Source organism: Sander lucioperca, chromosome 2 (assembly GCF_008315115.2).
Source record: "Sander lucioperca isolate FBNREF2018 chromosome 2, SLUC_FBN_1.2, whole genome shotgun sequence".
Classification (NCBI taxonomy): Eukaryota; Metazoa; Chordata; class Actinopteri; order Perciformes; family Percidae; genus Sander; species Sander lucioperca.
Genome location: NC_050174.1, coordinates 49,031,886 through 49,044,275, shown reverse-complemented (window position 1 = coordinate 49,044,275; position 12,390 = coordinate 49,031,886). Strand labels below are relative to the sequence as shown.

Below are 12,390 nucleotides of genomic sequence, written 5' to 3'. Positions count from 1 at the left end.
TAAGAACTATCAAATACTACTCAAGGTACATGGATTTTAGGGCCTGTGATACTTAAAAGCAACATTTGACAAAACCAACAACCACCAAGTTCACATCAAGACTTTAACAGCCACTACTGTCCACTCACTGTGAAACTCACATTCTCCCTTGATTTGGGAGATTACAAATGTTTAAAAAAAATACTGTTATTACCAGAAGTTATAGTTATACAAAGGGAAACTTTACATTCAAGCTCCATTGTGTATTTTTTTGAGTTGATTCTTAGTAAAAAAAAAAAAAAAAACAACTTTGCTCTTTCACAAATATGTGCTCATTCATGTGTAATTACTTCCACCAACTAATCAAAGTTTTCTCGTACGCGTAGAATCTGCCATTCAGAATCATTCAGAATACATACGAGTGACTCGCTCGAATGACGGCCACCATGTTGCACCTCCATCTTTAAAATACATTAGCCAAAGAGGGACATACGTCCACCTTTCACGCTTTTAAACTCAGTGGCAACGTGACGAATTCCAGGGAGAATATAACAGAGTCGCCAAAGAAGTTATAAAGAGAATGAAAACGACAATGTGACAGGCAAAGCAACAAGACCAAAGTTAATATTGGAGTGGCTTTTTCAAGATGGAAAGAGCTCATAAGGAGCAAGGATTTTAAAAAGGGACACCAAAGTTGCCTGCTTTCTTCTCAAAAGGTAATTCTGCCTATTTGTGTAAATTCAAAGTTTTATAGTTCCTTGACTAATTATAGCATGGTTGTGCATAACGCTAGAACAACGTCTAGGACACTTTTCCTCGTGTCAATGATGAAAAAGGATTGTCTCCCTTGTAACATACGTAATCATATGTGTTGGAGTTGTAACACAGACTAGCTACAGCTAGAACAGCTGCGTGTAAACGACGGAGATACTAAGAGCTCATTGCCTTACACTATTAATCTCGTACAATATACAGAATAACGATAGCACCGATACTTTACTAATATTAGCTTGCATATGTTTGGGACCCTGATAGCTGAAGTTAGCAATGAAACGGTACCAAAATAACGTAAAACTATTGTTACACTAGAAGGAACACTCACGGACGAAGTCATACTTCTTGGAATAATACGGCCACCGTAGGAGTTAAAACGAGCTCGGAATGGGAGGGGCTAGAAAGTAATATTTAGTTGTTTGTCATATACAATTTCACCGCTAGATGGGAGAAATTCTTACACAATGTAGCTTTAAGTGATTGACATCTCTTCTCACATGGACCAACAAGACACTATTTTGTCTAAAACCATTTCCATGTTTTGCAAGAAAATTGTTTTTCACCTGTGTGTGTTCTCGTGCTTATTTAAAGCTGAAGAGTCACAGAATCTTTTCCTGCAGATCTTGCAAACGTACGGCTTCTCACCTGTGTGTGCTCTTCTCATGTGGACCAACAACTCATTATTTTGCCCAAACTCTTTTCCACATGTTTTGCAAACATACGGCTTCTCGCCTGTGTGGGTTCTCATGTGGACGTTAAAAGCATCCTTATGTCTAAACTCTCTTCCACATGTTTTGCAGGAATATGGCTTCTCACCTGTGTGAATTCTGATATGCTTTATTAATGCTGAAGAGTCAAAGAATCTTTTCCCACAAGTCTTGCAAATGTACGGCTTCTCACCTGTGTGGATTCTCATGTGGACCAACAAGGCACAACTATGTCTGAAATTTTTTCCACATGTTTTGCAAACATACGGCTTCTCACCTGTGTGGGTTCTCATGTGGACTTTAAAAGCATCCTTATGTCTGAAATCTTTTCCACATGTTTTGCAAGAATATGGCTTCTCACCTGTGTGAATTCTCACATGCTTTATTAATGATGAATTGTCACGGAATCTTTTTCCACAGGTCATGCAAACGTACGGCCTCTCATCTGTGTGGGTTCTCATGTGGACCAACAAGTTATTTTTTAGCCCAAACTCTTTTCCACATGTTTCACAAGAATAAGGCTTCTCACCTGTGTGGACTATCAGGTGTGTCTGCAATGCTGAATTATACTTAAAGTCTTTCCCACATGTGTCACATATGAAAGACTTTTTACCTGTTTGAGTATTAGGGTGAATCTCTGACACGTTAGTGTTGTCTACGTTGTTGCTGTGACTTCTGCTCTTGCGTCGTCTCTTCTTTGGTTCTGGCTCTGAATCTCTAGTTGATCCTGAGTCTCCATGCTTGTCTCCTTTCTGATCTTGGCTCTCAGCTTCATGAGAGTTGTGAGAGAGGAGCTGGTGGTCACTGTTTGCTTCTGATACCACAGAGGTTATAACTGGCATGTTGGCTACAGACTCTTTCTCTGCTGCACTTAGAGAGTCATCATCAGGATTGAAGTTCAGAGTCTGACCTTCACTGTGGTCACTTTCCTCATAAGTAGGAGTCAACATAAAGGTATCAGTCTCCTGCTTCAGTACAAGCTGCTCTCCCTCCTGACTGGTGCACAGTTCCTCCTGTTCCTCGTTAATCTGTGGAGGCTCTGGGTCCTCTTGGTCCAGACTGGAGTTCCTCTCCTGAATACAGAGCTGCTGGTCAGAGAGAACCTCCTCCTCCTTACAGACATGTTGCTGTGGGAGCTCTGGAGGGACAGACAACAAAAGAAATAGGATACTACTATTATTGGAGAAAAGAACAGAACATGTGTTCTCTTTTTCTTGGGACCATAGACTAAAAATAATGAATGGAGATTCTGAGGCTAAAAAGTGAAGCCAAATACTGAAGCTCATTAAAGTTGCATTCTATTTAAGTTTCAGCAGGGGGCGACTCCACTGGCTCCAAAAATAAGTCTGATCTATAAGAGAAAATGACCCTACTTCTCACTTAATGTACAACCTTTTCATAATGAGTTTATGTTCTCAATCTCTAGTTTCAAGTCTTCTTCAATACAGCAGCATGATGTTCATTTAGTAAATTATGGTCCTATTTATTTAGAAATAGACGATAAAGAAGGGGATGATTTAGGGCATGGCTAAACAGCCACCTGTCAATCAGGACAGAGGCTTAGGCTGCGTTTAGACTAGACCGCACAATGCAGCTTCATTTCACAGAGAAAGAAAGAGAAGGACGGGCTGAGCTTCGTTGTTTGATAAACAGTCAGCTGCCACACAAACTCCTCGGCAGTTCAGTGCTTGCGTTTCTTTTTTTTTTTACCCTCATAGTGTTTCAAAACGTTCTTGTGGCAGCGATAGAGGCAGTGATGTTTCCTGTTCTCAAACTGCCTCAAAACGGACTGACAAGTCTGATCTCTGCTTACATGATAGGCCACCGCAACGTGACACGGGGTAGCATTTCTCTAGAAGTTGAGTCGGTTTCAACTTTCCACCAAAGCCTGCCGCGTTTTTTTTCCTGTCTTCCCCACTACGGTCCCCGCTGCACCACCATTAAAAATTATTGGAAAGACCTGTGTTTTGTCTACACCGTCTGACAGCGGGCACAGGAAATGTGAATGCTCGCTTAGCAATGGTAACCATGGCACTGTGTACATTAAAATAGACCTGACCTTGTTTTTGGGTGCTGTACGTGTTTTAAACTTAAACCTTGACCATCTCACTGGGTTTTCACTTCATCAAAGTTAATTGGAACAATTTTCGTCTTGTCCAGAAATCGGTAGCACCTTGCCAACCAAACTAGCTAGCATTAGCTGGTAATGTTAATTTAAGGGAAGGTTTGCAGATTTTCTATGTACTTTCGTACATGCTGATGAACAGCAGTTCCTGGAGGTCTGCATTTACCCACAGGTAAAGCAAACCAGAGACCTAGGGCATTTAGAAGGCTTTCCTAGATATATTTACAATATACAGGGGGTTTCTGAGCAATTACCAGAACAGAAGGGTGTAGAGAAGTGTATAGCACAGAATATATCAGAGCATAAAAGTTCTTGTAAATGTACAGCTTCTCACCTGTGTGAGTTCTCAATTGGACCAACAAGCCACTATTTTGGCTGAAATCTTTTCCACGTTTTGCAAGAATAAGGCTTCTCACATGTGTGGACTCTCAGGTGTCTCTGCAATAGTGAATTGCATTTCAAGTCTTTCCCATGTGTCACATATGAAAGACTTTTTACCTGTTTGAGTAGTACGGTGAATCTCTGACACGTTAGTGTTGTCTACGTTGTTGCAGTGACTTCTGCTCTTACGTCGTCTCTTCTTTGGTTCTGGCTCTGCATTTCTAGTTGATACTGAGTTTCCATGCTTGTCTCCTTTCTGATCTTGGCTCTCAGCTTCATGAGAGTTGTGAGAGAGGAGCTGGTGGTCACTGTTTGCTTCTGATACCACAGAGGTTATAACTGGCATGTTGGCTACAGACTCTTTCTCTGCTGCACTTAGAGAGTCATCATCAGGATTGAAGTTCAGAGTCTGACCTTCACTGTGGTCACTTTCCTCATAAGTAGGAGTCAACATAAAGGTATCAGTCTCCTGCTTCAGTACAAGCTGCTCTTCCTCCTGACTGGGGCACAGTTCCTCCTGTTCCTCTTTAACCTGTGGAGGCTCTGGGTCCTCTTGGTCCAGACTGGAGTTCCTCTCCTGAATACAGAGCTGCTGGTCAGAGAGAACCTCCTCCTCCTTACAGACATGTTGCTGTGGGAGCTCTGGAGGGACAGACAACAAAAGAAATAGGATACTACTGTTATTGGAGAAAAGAACAGAACTCTTGTTCTTTTTCTTGAGAACATAGACTGTAGAAATGATGAACGGAGCTTCTGGTTCAGAAGATAAAAGGGTGCCTTTTGCATCAGTATCTGAATAAGTGAATGATAACGGGTTTCCCAAGCATGTCTTCGCGGTGGGTCATTGGTCCGCCAAAAACTGATGCTGTCTACCCTACATCCAAATAATGAAATTAATTGTACAGAAACACATGGTAGGTGAACGCCCAGGCTCTGGGGCTCTCCAGCATATTGATTTGTTGCGCACATATCTTCATTAATAAGTTTTGTTTCTGCACTATTACGTAGAGTTAAAGCGGCCATATGTAACTTTTAGTTTTTGTTGATTCCAGTGGCCACTTTGGACAAAAGTGGTAGTGTTTACCATAACTACTATCGTAAAGTTTTCTTTCTTTACGGTGCTGTATTACCCTCTGTATTACTGAGTTAGCGTTTCCAGGAGGTTATATAGTTGCAATGAATGTTTTTGCTCAGACAGAAAATCAATCCTTTACAATAACAGCTGCTTGTATGATTCTCCAGAACAGGGGTCACCAACACGGGGCCCGTGGGCACCAGGTAGCCCCCAAGGACCACATGAGTAGCCCTCAGGCCTGTTCTAAAAATGAAAAATGAATATTGATATTATCTGTTTCCCAACTTGTTAAGTCATTGTTGATAATTATTGTGAGAAATCATTAACGTGATCAGTGTCTTCACATAGATGAGTATCATTAATAATCATATATAACTAAAGGCAAACTGAGCAAATTTGTTATTTCAGAAGAGTGTATCAAACTGGTAGCCCACCCCCTTCGTATACCCATGAAGTAGCTCTCAGTTTCAAAAAGGTTGGTGACCCCTGGTCCAGAACCACTCTTCCCCCAAGATTACTCACAGAAGGACCACAAAGCACTGAATATGCAACCAGCCTACTACTGACTTACTGTGTACTAGTAATTCAGAGAACAACATTGTACTACTACATTTACATGACAGAGAACACTGCAGATTCAGATTTTACTAACAAAATATCATAATTAAAATGTGGAGTAAACATACACATCTGCCTCATGGCGCTGCGTCATGTGCGTCATGGCGTGCGTCATGGCGCTGCGTCATGTGCAGGGCATGAAATTGGCACCCGCCCAACTTTTGTGATTGGCGGGTGAAACTGTCAATCTACCTGCCACATTAGCGGGTAGCCAATGAGAATTGAGTGATTCAGACTCGTAACTATCGGTAAGCAGGGTACACGGCCTGGTCCAATCAGGGGCCCGCATCACTGTAAGACACTGATTGACAGCCGGGGCCCCCTATCGCATTTTCATTACTCACACAATCCCAGCATCCCACGTGCAGCCACTGACCAAGCGGAAGTGAGAACGGGTCAAATTAATTTCCTAGTTTCTGATATGAAGACGAGACGTGTATGTGACTCGAACATCTAACATTTACCAACAAAACGTACAGCGAAAGACCGTCAAAACATTTCAGACCGTCCTGCCAACATGTAGACATTTTAACATCAATGTACGCTGGAACGATTTTATACTCTAAAGTCAGCGCTGCTGTTTCAAATTGTCGGCTCTCTGCAGCGGCGGGGCTGCTCTGTTTCCCCCGCGACTGACACGCACACACAATCACACACACACGCACGCACGCACAGACACACACAAACGCACACGGTGGATGCAGGAAAAAAAGATGAGACGTACAGGATGACCTAAATTGAGGACAGCTACGTTATTGTAAGTGTAATGATAAGTTAAAGTCCAATAAGTCCTTTATTAAACCGTATGAATGTGTGTCCCAGGCCAGGATAGGAAATTAACTAAACAATGTAAAGATTAACAAGCCACTGACAATGACAGATATGTTCATATTTGATTCATCCAATAAATTATTTTGTGTCTTAAATCCACCAGCCTTTTTCATATTTTACCAACATTTGCAGCATCCTGAGCCTTTTTGGTAAAGTTCCTAGAAAATCTCAGCCTAGAGTAATTAATGAATATTAATACGTATTATTCTCCCCAAAACAAGTTTCCGTTTTATTTATTTTTTTATTTTTAAGAACTATACAAAAAACATTCATGTGTTATGGTGCACATTCACCAGTGTGTTGTTGTTGTTGTGGTGGCGTAGGCTACTCCTGATTTTGTCAGTCATCTCATCTCTTATATCAGTGGCGTAACGAGCCAACACCGGGCCCCTATGCAGGATTATCAAGGCGGGCTACCATCAATAGGACAGGACAGGATCATAGAGTCACAGCAATTCCTGTTTTTCACCTTTATGACGCAAAAAAAAAAGTGGCTGGTAAAAAGTCCCTGTGCCAGCCACTGTGGCAGGTGGAGTCAAAAAAGTTAACTTCATGCCCTGGTCATGTGCCACTCAAACCGTCCCGTTATGAGAGCCAATCAGCAGAAACCTGCGTTGATCAACCACCAGAACCAGACCGAGTAGCAGAAACAGGTGGAAGGCAATGCAAATAAGAGAGAAGTATATTCTTTTTGTTTAACTACATTTTAGTCTGTCTTTTTTCAACGATATTGCAGTCGTTGTGTAACGACGGCGGTGCTGTCTCGTCTCGTCATTATTATCATTAATAATAAACAACCAAACCCAGGGTGAGTCTGAACGAGGAAGAGAGCTCTCTTTGCCTGTCAGCTAGATGATGTTATGCTGTGTGCTTAGAAGTGGAGAATTTCAGTGTTTCCCACAGAATTAGATTCCATTTGTGGAGGTAGCTGACCCGAGGTGGGGGGGGTTCTTATATTAATTGTACTGCAAATATTTTTTATACAAAATTCTGCAGGTAACAATTCAAAACTTTAAATTGAATGGTATAATGCAGTAAAAGAAGAGGGCTTTCACATCTGACAACAGTCCAGTTCATTTGATTAGTATGAACAGGGCGTTTTGCTCCTCAGTTGAAAAATGTAGGAGTGACTTACATAAGGTAACTGCTATTACTGTAGCTAATTTGTACAATAAGACAAGAGTGTTATGAATACAAAACATTATGAAGTGTAATGTTTTCTAATTTGAAATATTGATAAATAAATTGTGATGTAGAGTAACTGACTGCCCCTACAGTTCGGCATGCATGTGAACCGCAGATTGTTGCAAATGTAAAACTGCTGCTGTTACATGAACGGGGCTCAGCAGAGAGACGGAGCGAGACCACGTCTCTGCATAATCAGGGAGTCAGGTCAATGCCGCTAAAGCACTCAAAACGTTGAGTTTCGTGCGTAGGCTCCTCTCATATGGCTCGCATCAGGTGTTAAAATGAACTGTACCATAACACAGGAAAAAAACGTGACATACAAGACGTTTTTATTTTTACAGGTTATGAAGGTTATCTCTCTCTCCGCCAGGAGTCCCGGCCACACAAAGACCATGCGACTGACAAGAGGGTTCAGTCCTCGTTACGCTAAGGAACCGAGAGTGGTCCTCCAGTCTCTTTGGTAGAGAGAGAGAGAGACAAGGAAAACAAACTAGAATGCAAATGGAAATTATCGCAGCCCAAAAACATTATCAAGCTCATTTTTTTTATTGTGTGATTACTTGATTTATTGACTATCACGATAGGCCTAGCTCTCCGTGTGTAGAAAAGAACGGTAAGCGGCAGCTGCCGCTGACACAGTGATGTACATGCTTTTCCATAGTCAGTGTTTTATGTTTGCTGCAAAGACGAAATAAATCACCTGATTAATGCAACGTCATCACGACATCTCCCGGACATTTATCACCGCAGAAAGCTGCTACCAGCCAGGCTAAAGGTAACATAGGTAGCCTAAAGACAAAGTCCAAACTTATGTTACGGTTCGGAGCTGCGACGCTGGAAACCTAACACTAACCTCCAACAGCAGTCTGTGTCTGATATAACATCATTTCTAAGTGTTCTTGGATACACAGTTTGTTGCTGGTGTGTGATATGCAGGCTCTGCATGCACAGCCAACCACCAATCATGATCAATTTTAAACAATAAACAATAAACCAAAAGCAACACTGGCTCAGTTACATACATACAACCAAAAGTTATTCAAATAATAAATAATAATAAAGCTCTCTCTGATCAAGATCTTTCAGGGAATCCCTGTAGTCAGTAGGCAGAAACATCAGGCTCCAAATAATTCAAATATGGCTCCCACACTTTGAAGAATTGATTTGACTTTGAATGTAACACGCATGTCAGGTACTCCAGTGGTACTAACCAAACAGCACTTTATGCCAACCAAAACAGTTGGTCCTTTTTCACTAATCCACTGCAGTAAAATGTTCTTCCTTGCAGCATATGAGAATACAGTACAATCTCTTATTTGCTGACAGTACATATGTGGCTGGGAGGCCTAGAATGAGAGACATTGGCTCCATCTGCAGCTTCAAGCCTAGTATCTTTCCCATTTCTGATAAAATATTAAGCCAGTACCTTTGCAGTTTCTGAAGTTTCTAAAGACAATGAGATAAAGTACCAACCTCTGTTTTACATTTAAGGTACATGGGTGAAAGTGTAGGGTTGAAGTAATGTCTGCGGTTTGGGGATATATTCATTCTGTGTATAATCCTAAATTGTATTGCTTTGGCACAATTACAAACTGAAATTGAGTCAGCATATCTTATTTTATTTATTTATTATTTCAGGACAATGCACATTTGATGAACATGTACAGAAGTAAAGGTAAAAAGTGCCAGATTGTAGCCCAAGGGCTAATTTCCATCTGTACAATAAAATAAACAATAAAAAGAACGATACACAGCAGCAACATTTGCTATAAAACTAGGTAAAACAGGACGAAAGAAAAGAAAAACAGAATAATACATTAGTAAATGTTACAACAGAGACAGAATTCATTAGTATGTAGATATGTCTCCATATATCTTCCCACTCATTATCGCTGATAGTAACAGAAAGGTCCCTCTCCCATTTATCTCTAAGCCCTTGCAAAGCCAGAGGTGGCTCGGCACGCACAGCTACATAGAATAGACTGACTGACCTTTTCCAGCTGTTTGAAACAAGCAGTTTTCAAGAGGAGGTACTTCAAGATTACCAATTAAGGTTGTGCTATGCAGTATGCCTAATCTGTAAATATCGGAAGAAATCTTGTCTGGGGATGCCATATTTCTGTTATTTGTTGAAATGACAGTAACATATTGTCAGTAGATACATTTTTCAATGTGTTTATGCCACCCCACTGTCTAAAGCTGCAAGGCAGGATTGTTACGAGTAGGAGTTAACTGCTTTAATAACTACATAACACAATACTTGTACTTTTACTTTCAGTACTTGCAGGGGCGGATCTAGAAAAATATTTATGGGGTGGCGAGAGGGGGGCAGGAATTTTTGAGGGGTGGCAACATTTGACAGACGTATATATACTGAATTTTATCACAGTTTGATGACAAATAGTCTGTACACGCTACAAAAGGGCACAGGCTGCCATTTACAAACTCATACAGACAAACTTAATCTCATGCAATCAATGTCTTGCATTTGGGCTTTCATGTGGAACAGTTGATATTAGGAATAAGTGACCATACGATGAGATCTCACTTAATAGAAGATAGAAGTATGATAGAAGTATTATCACAGGAAAGGCATTAAGGTAAGACACAGGTGATGAGAGGGGAAGCCAACAGTTGTGGACTGTGTGAGAGAGGCAGCGCTGCAGGCAGCATGTGTACAAGATGATGAACTGTCATTGATTAGTTCTAACCATCAGACTGTGTTAACACACACTAACATGTTAGCCTGGGAGAGTATTTTAGGTTAATTTTTTTAATTCTTTTATTTAATCTGAGCAATAGATCGAAAATACATCCTACACAAAATATAAAAACTCATCTCCCCATCTCATCACACTTTCACACTGACAACTTTCCCTAATTCTTCATATTTAAGCAAACATGAATTTTTATATTTATTTGATGTCTAAGCAATGTCTCTTAAATTTTATAAAAATGTCCGTCTTTGTCATTTGTTGTTCTTATTCATATGTAACTTAGTATATATGCAGCAACAATTTTCCATACCATGTGGACCAGCTGGACTGGAGATGGTTGGTGATGGCCCAGCTCTCTGCTTACCCTTTCACTGTCTGAGCCCTGCACGCTATCTCGTCTCTCTCTTTCTCCCTCCTCATCTTGGTGATGCTCTCCCTCCATATCTTCACCGCTGTGGTCTTCTCCACCTCCTCCTGTCCCTGGTCGCCTTGGCCTTGTATTCTCACTCTGTCACCTTTCTGTTACCCTTTTCTCTCAATGTTTTCCTTGACAGACGTTGAATCAATATTAGCTTTTGTAGCCGACTTTACACAGAACAACCGTCAGACCTAACTAACATTATATGTATAGTTAGCAAAATAACGTTCTTCAACCTGATTTTTATCATCTCAAAATCAGCATCGCAACTATGCTAGCACTGTTCTTTCATTATAATTTCATTTCTTGATAGATAGTTAATCTGTTTTGACCTCTTTCCTCCTGTGTCTCCTTTCCTCGTGACTCCTGGCTCCCTCGCTTCGCGCCGCTCAGTTTTCCAAACAAATCAGGCTCTTGCCGCTCTGGCGTCATCTCGTGCTGCATTCACTGCAGTCGGACATTGGAGATTCACGCTCATAAATTGTCAAATTGGCCAAAACTTTTAATTCGTTGCTGCCAACTGGGGTGGCAGCAGGGGTGGCAAGGCTTTCTTTTAGGGTGGCACTTGCCACCCTATGCCACCCCGGTAGATCCGCCCCTGAGTACTTGAGTAGTACATATTAAAATAAACTACTTGCAATACTTATGTACAAAAAAATACTTTAGTACTTCCACTTAAGTATGGTGCTTAAAGAGCACTTCAACTACTACTCAAGGCACTTTTTTGATACAGCACTTGTACTTTTACTCAAGTCTGGGTCTCTAGTACTTCATGTCTGACACACACACACACGCACACACGCACACACGCACACACACACAGGTTCCCTGATTTATTAAAGATAATGAATGGTTCCCGAGCTACAAGTTCCCTGATTTATTATATTGATGTTACATTATACATCAGTTAAATGCAGTTCTGTTGAGCGTAGTTAAACAGCAGTTTCATGTCAATGTTATAGTGATACTAACTATGCTGATTGAAGCATCTTATTATGTTCCAGAAACCACAGTCAGGTCCAGATGTGAACTCATGTAGTCCAGAGTGGCTAGCATTAGCTATGTTAAAGCCCCATTGCTATCTGTGGCGATGCTAACTCATTACAGCAACTACTCCTAGATCACCGAACCCTAACCTTCTTCATCACACTGGGAACCGAGCTAACCCGCTCCAAACGGACACAGCGCTGGTTCCGACAGCAGCGGGTAAACTCACCTATCCTGTGTAACTTGATTTCTGGTTTCCAAACGACATCCAACAGTCTGCGCTGCCGAGCGATCTCTTCCTCGTACTCGACGATAGTTTTTTCAACAACTCGGAATATTTCTTCAGCAGCAGCAGTTAGCCGCTCGGTGACAAACTCTCTCAAACACTCAACTGAAGACATTGTTGCTTAGTTCCAGCTGAAAGAACCATCTGCTCTACGGCTACAATACCGTCTTCAGCTCAGTCAACAGCAGCATGCAGCTAACGCTACGGGCAGCGCTGTTGTTTACTTCCGCTGGGGGTCACACTGATTAAGGTCCGACGGTAAACGTGAGGGAGATTTTCTTTTAGGATTTTCACAGTCCAATCG

General features: G+C 41.3%; 2 protein-coding genes across 13 annotated transcripts in view; one reads left to right on the top strand and one right to left on the bottom strand.

The window, feature by feature from the left end:
* The window catches only part of LOC116056993 (scavenger receptor cysteine-rich type 1 protein M160-like), a 1,012,348-nt gene that overhangs the window by 359,230 nt on the left and 640,728 nt on the right, over positions 1-12,390 (top strand). The window lies entirely within an intron of this gene.
* LOC116058682 (putative mediator of RNA polymerase II transcription subunit 26) overlaps positions 1-12,390 on the bottom strand; it is a 96,518-nt gene that overhangs the window by 30,638 nt on the left and 53,490 nt on the right. For 5 of the 6 annotated variants that reach the window (XM_035999031.1, XM_035999030.1, XM_035999028.1 and 2 more), the window contains 2 exons: positions 4,084-4,608; positions 1,990-2,598 (listed from right to left, as the gene is read on the bottom strand). In XM_035999031.1, coding sequence (XP_035854924.1) covers positions 1,990-2,598; positions 4,084-4,608 — 1,134 coding nt within the window. Of the gene's footprint in view, positions 1-1,233; positions 1,822-1,989; positions 2,599-4,083; positions 4,609-12,390 lie in introns of those variants that run through there. The other variant, XM_035999033.1, reaches the window with a different exon arrangement.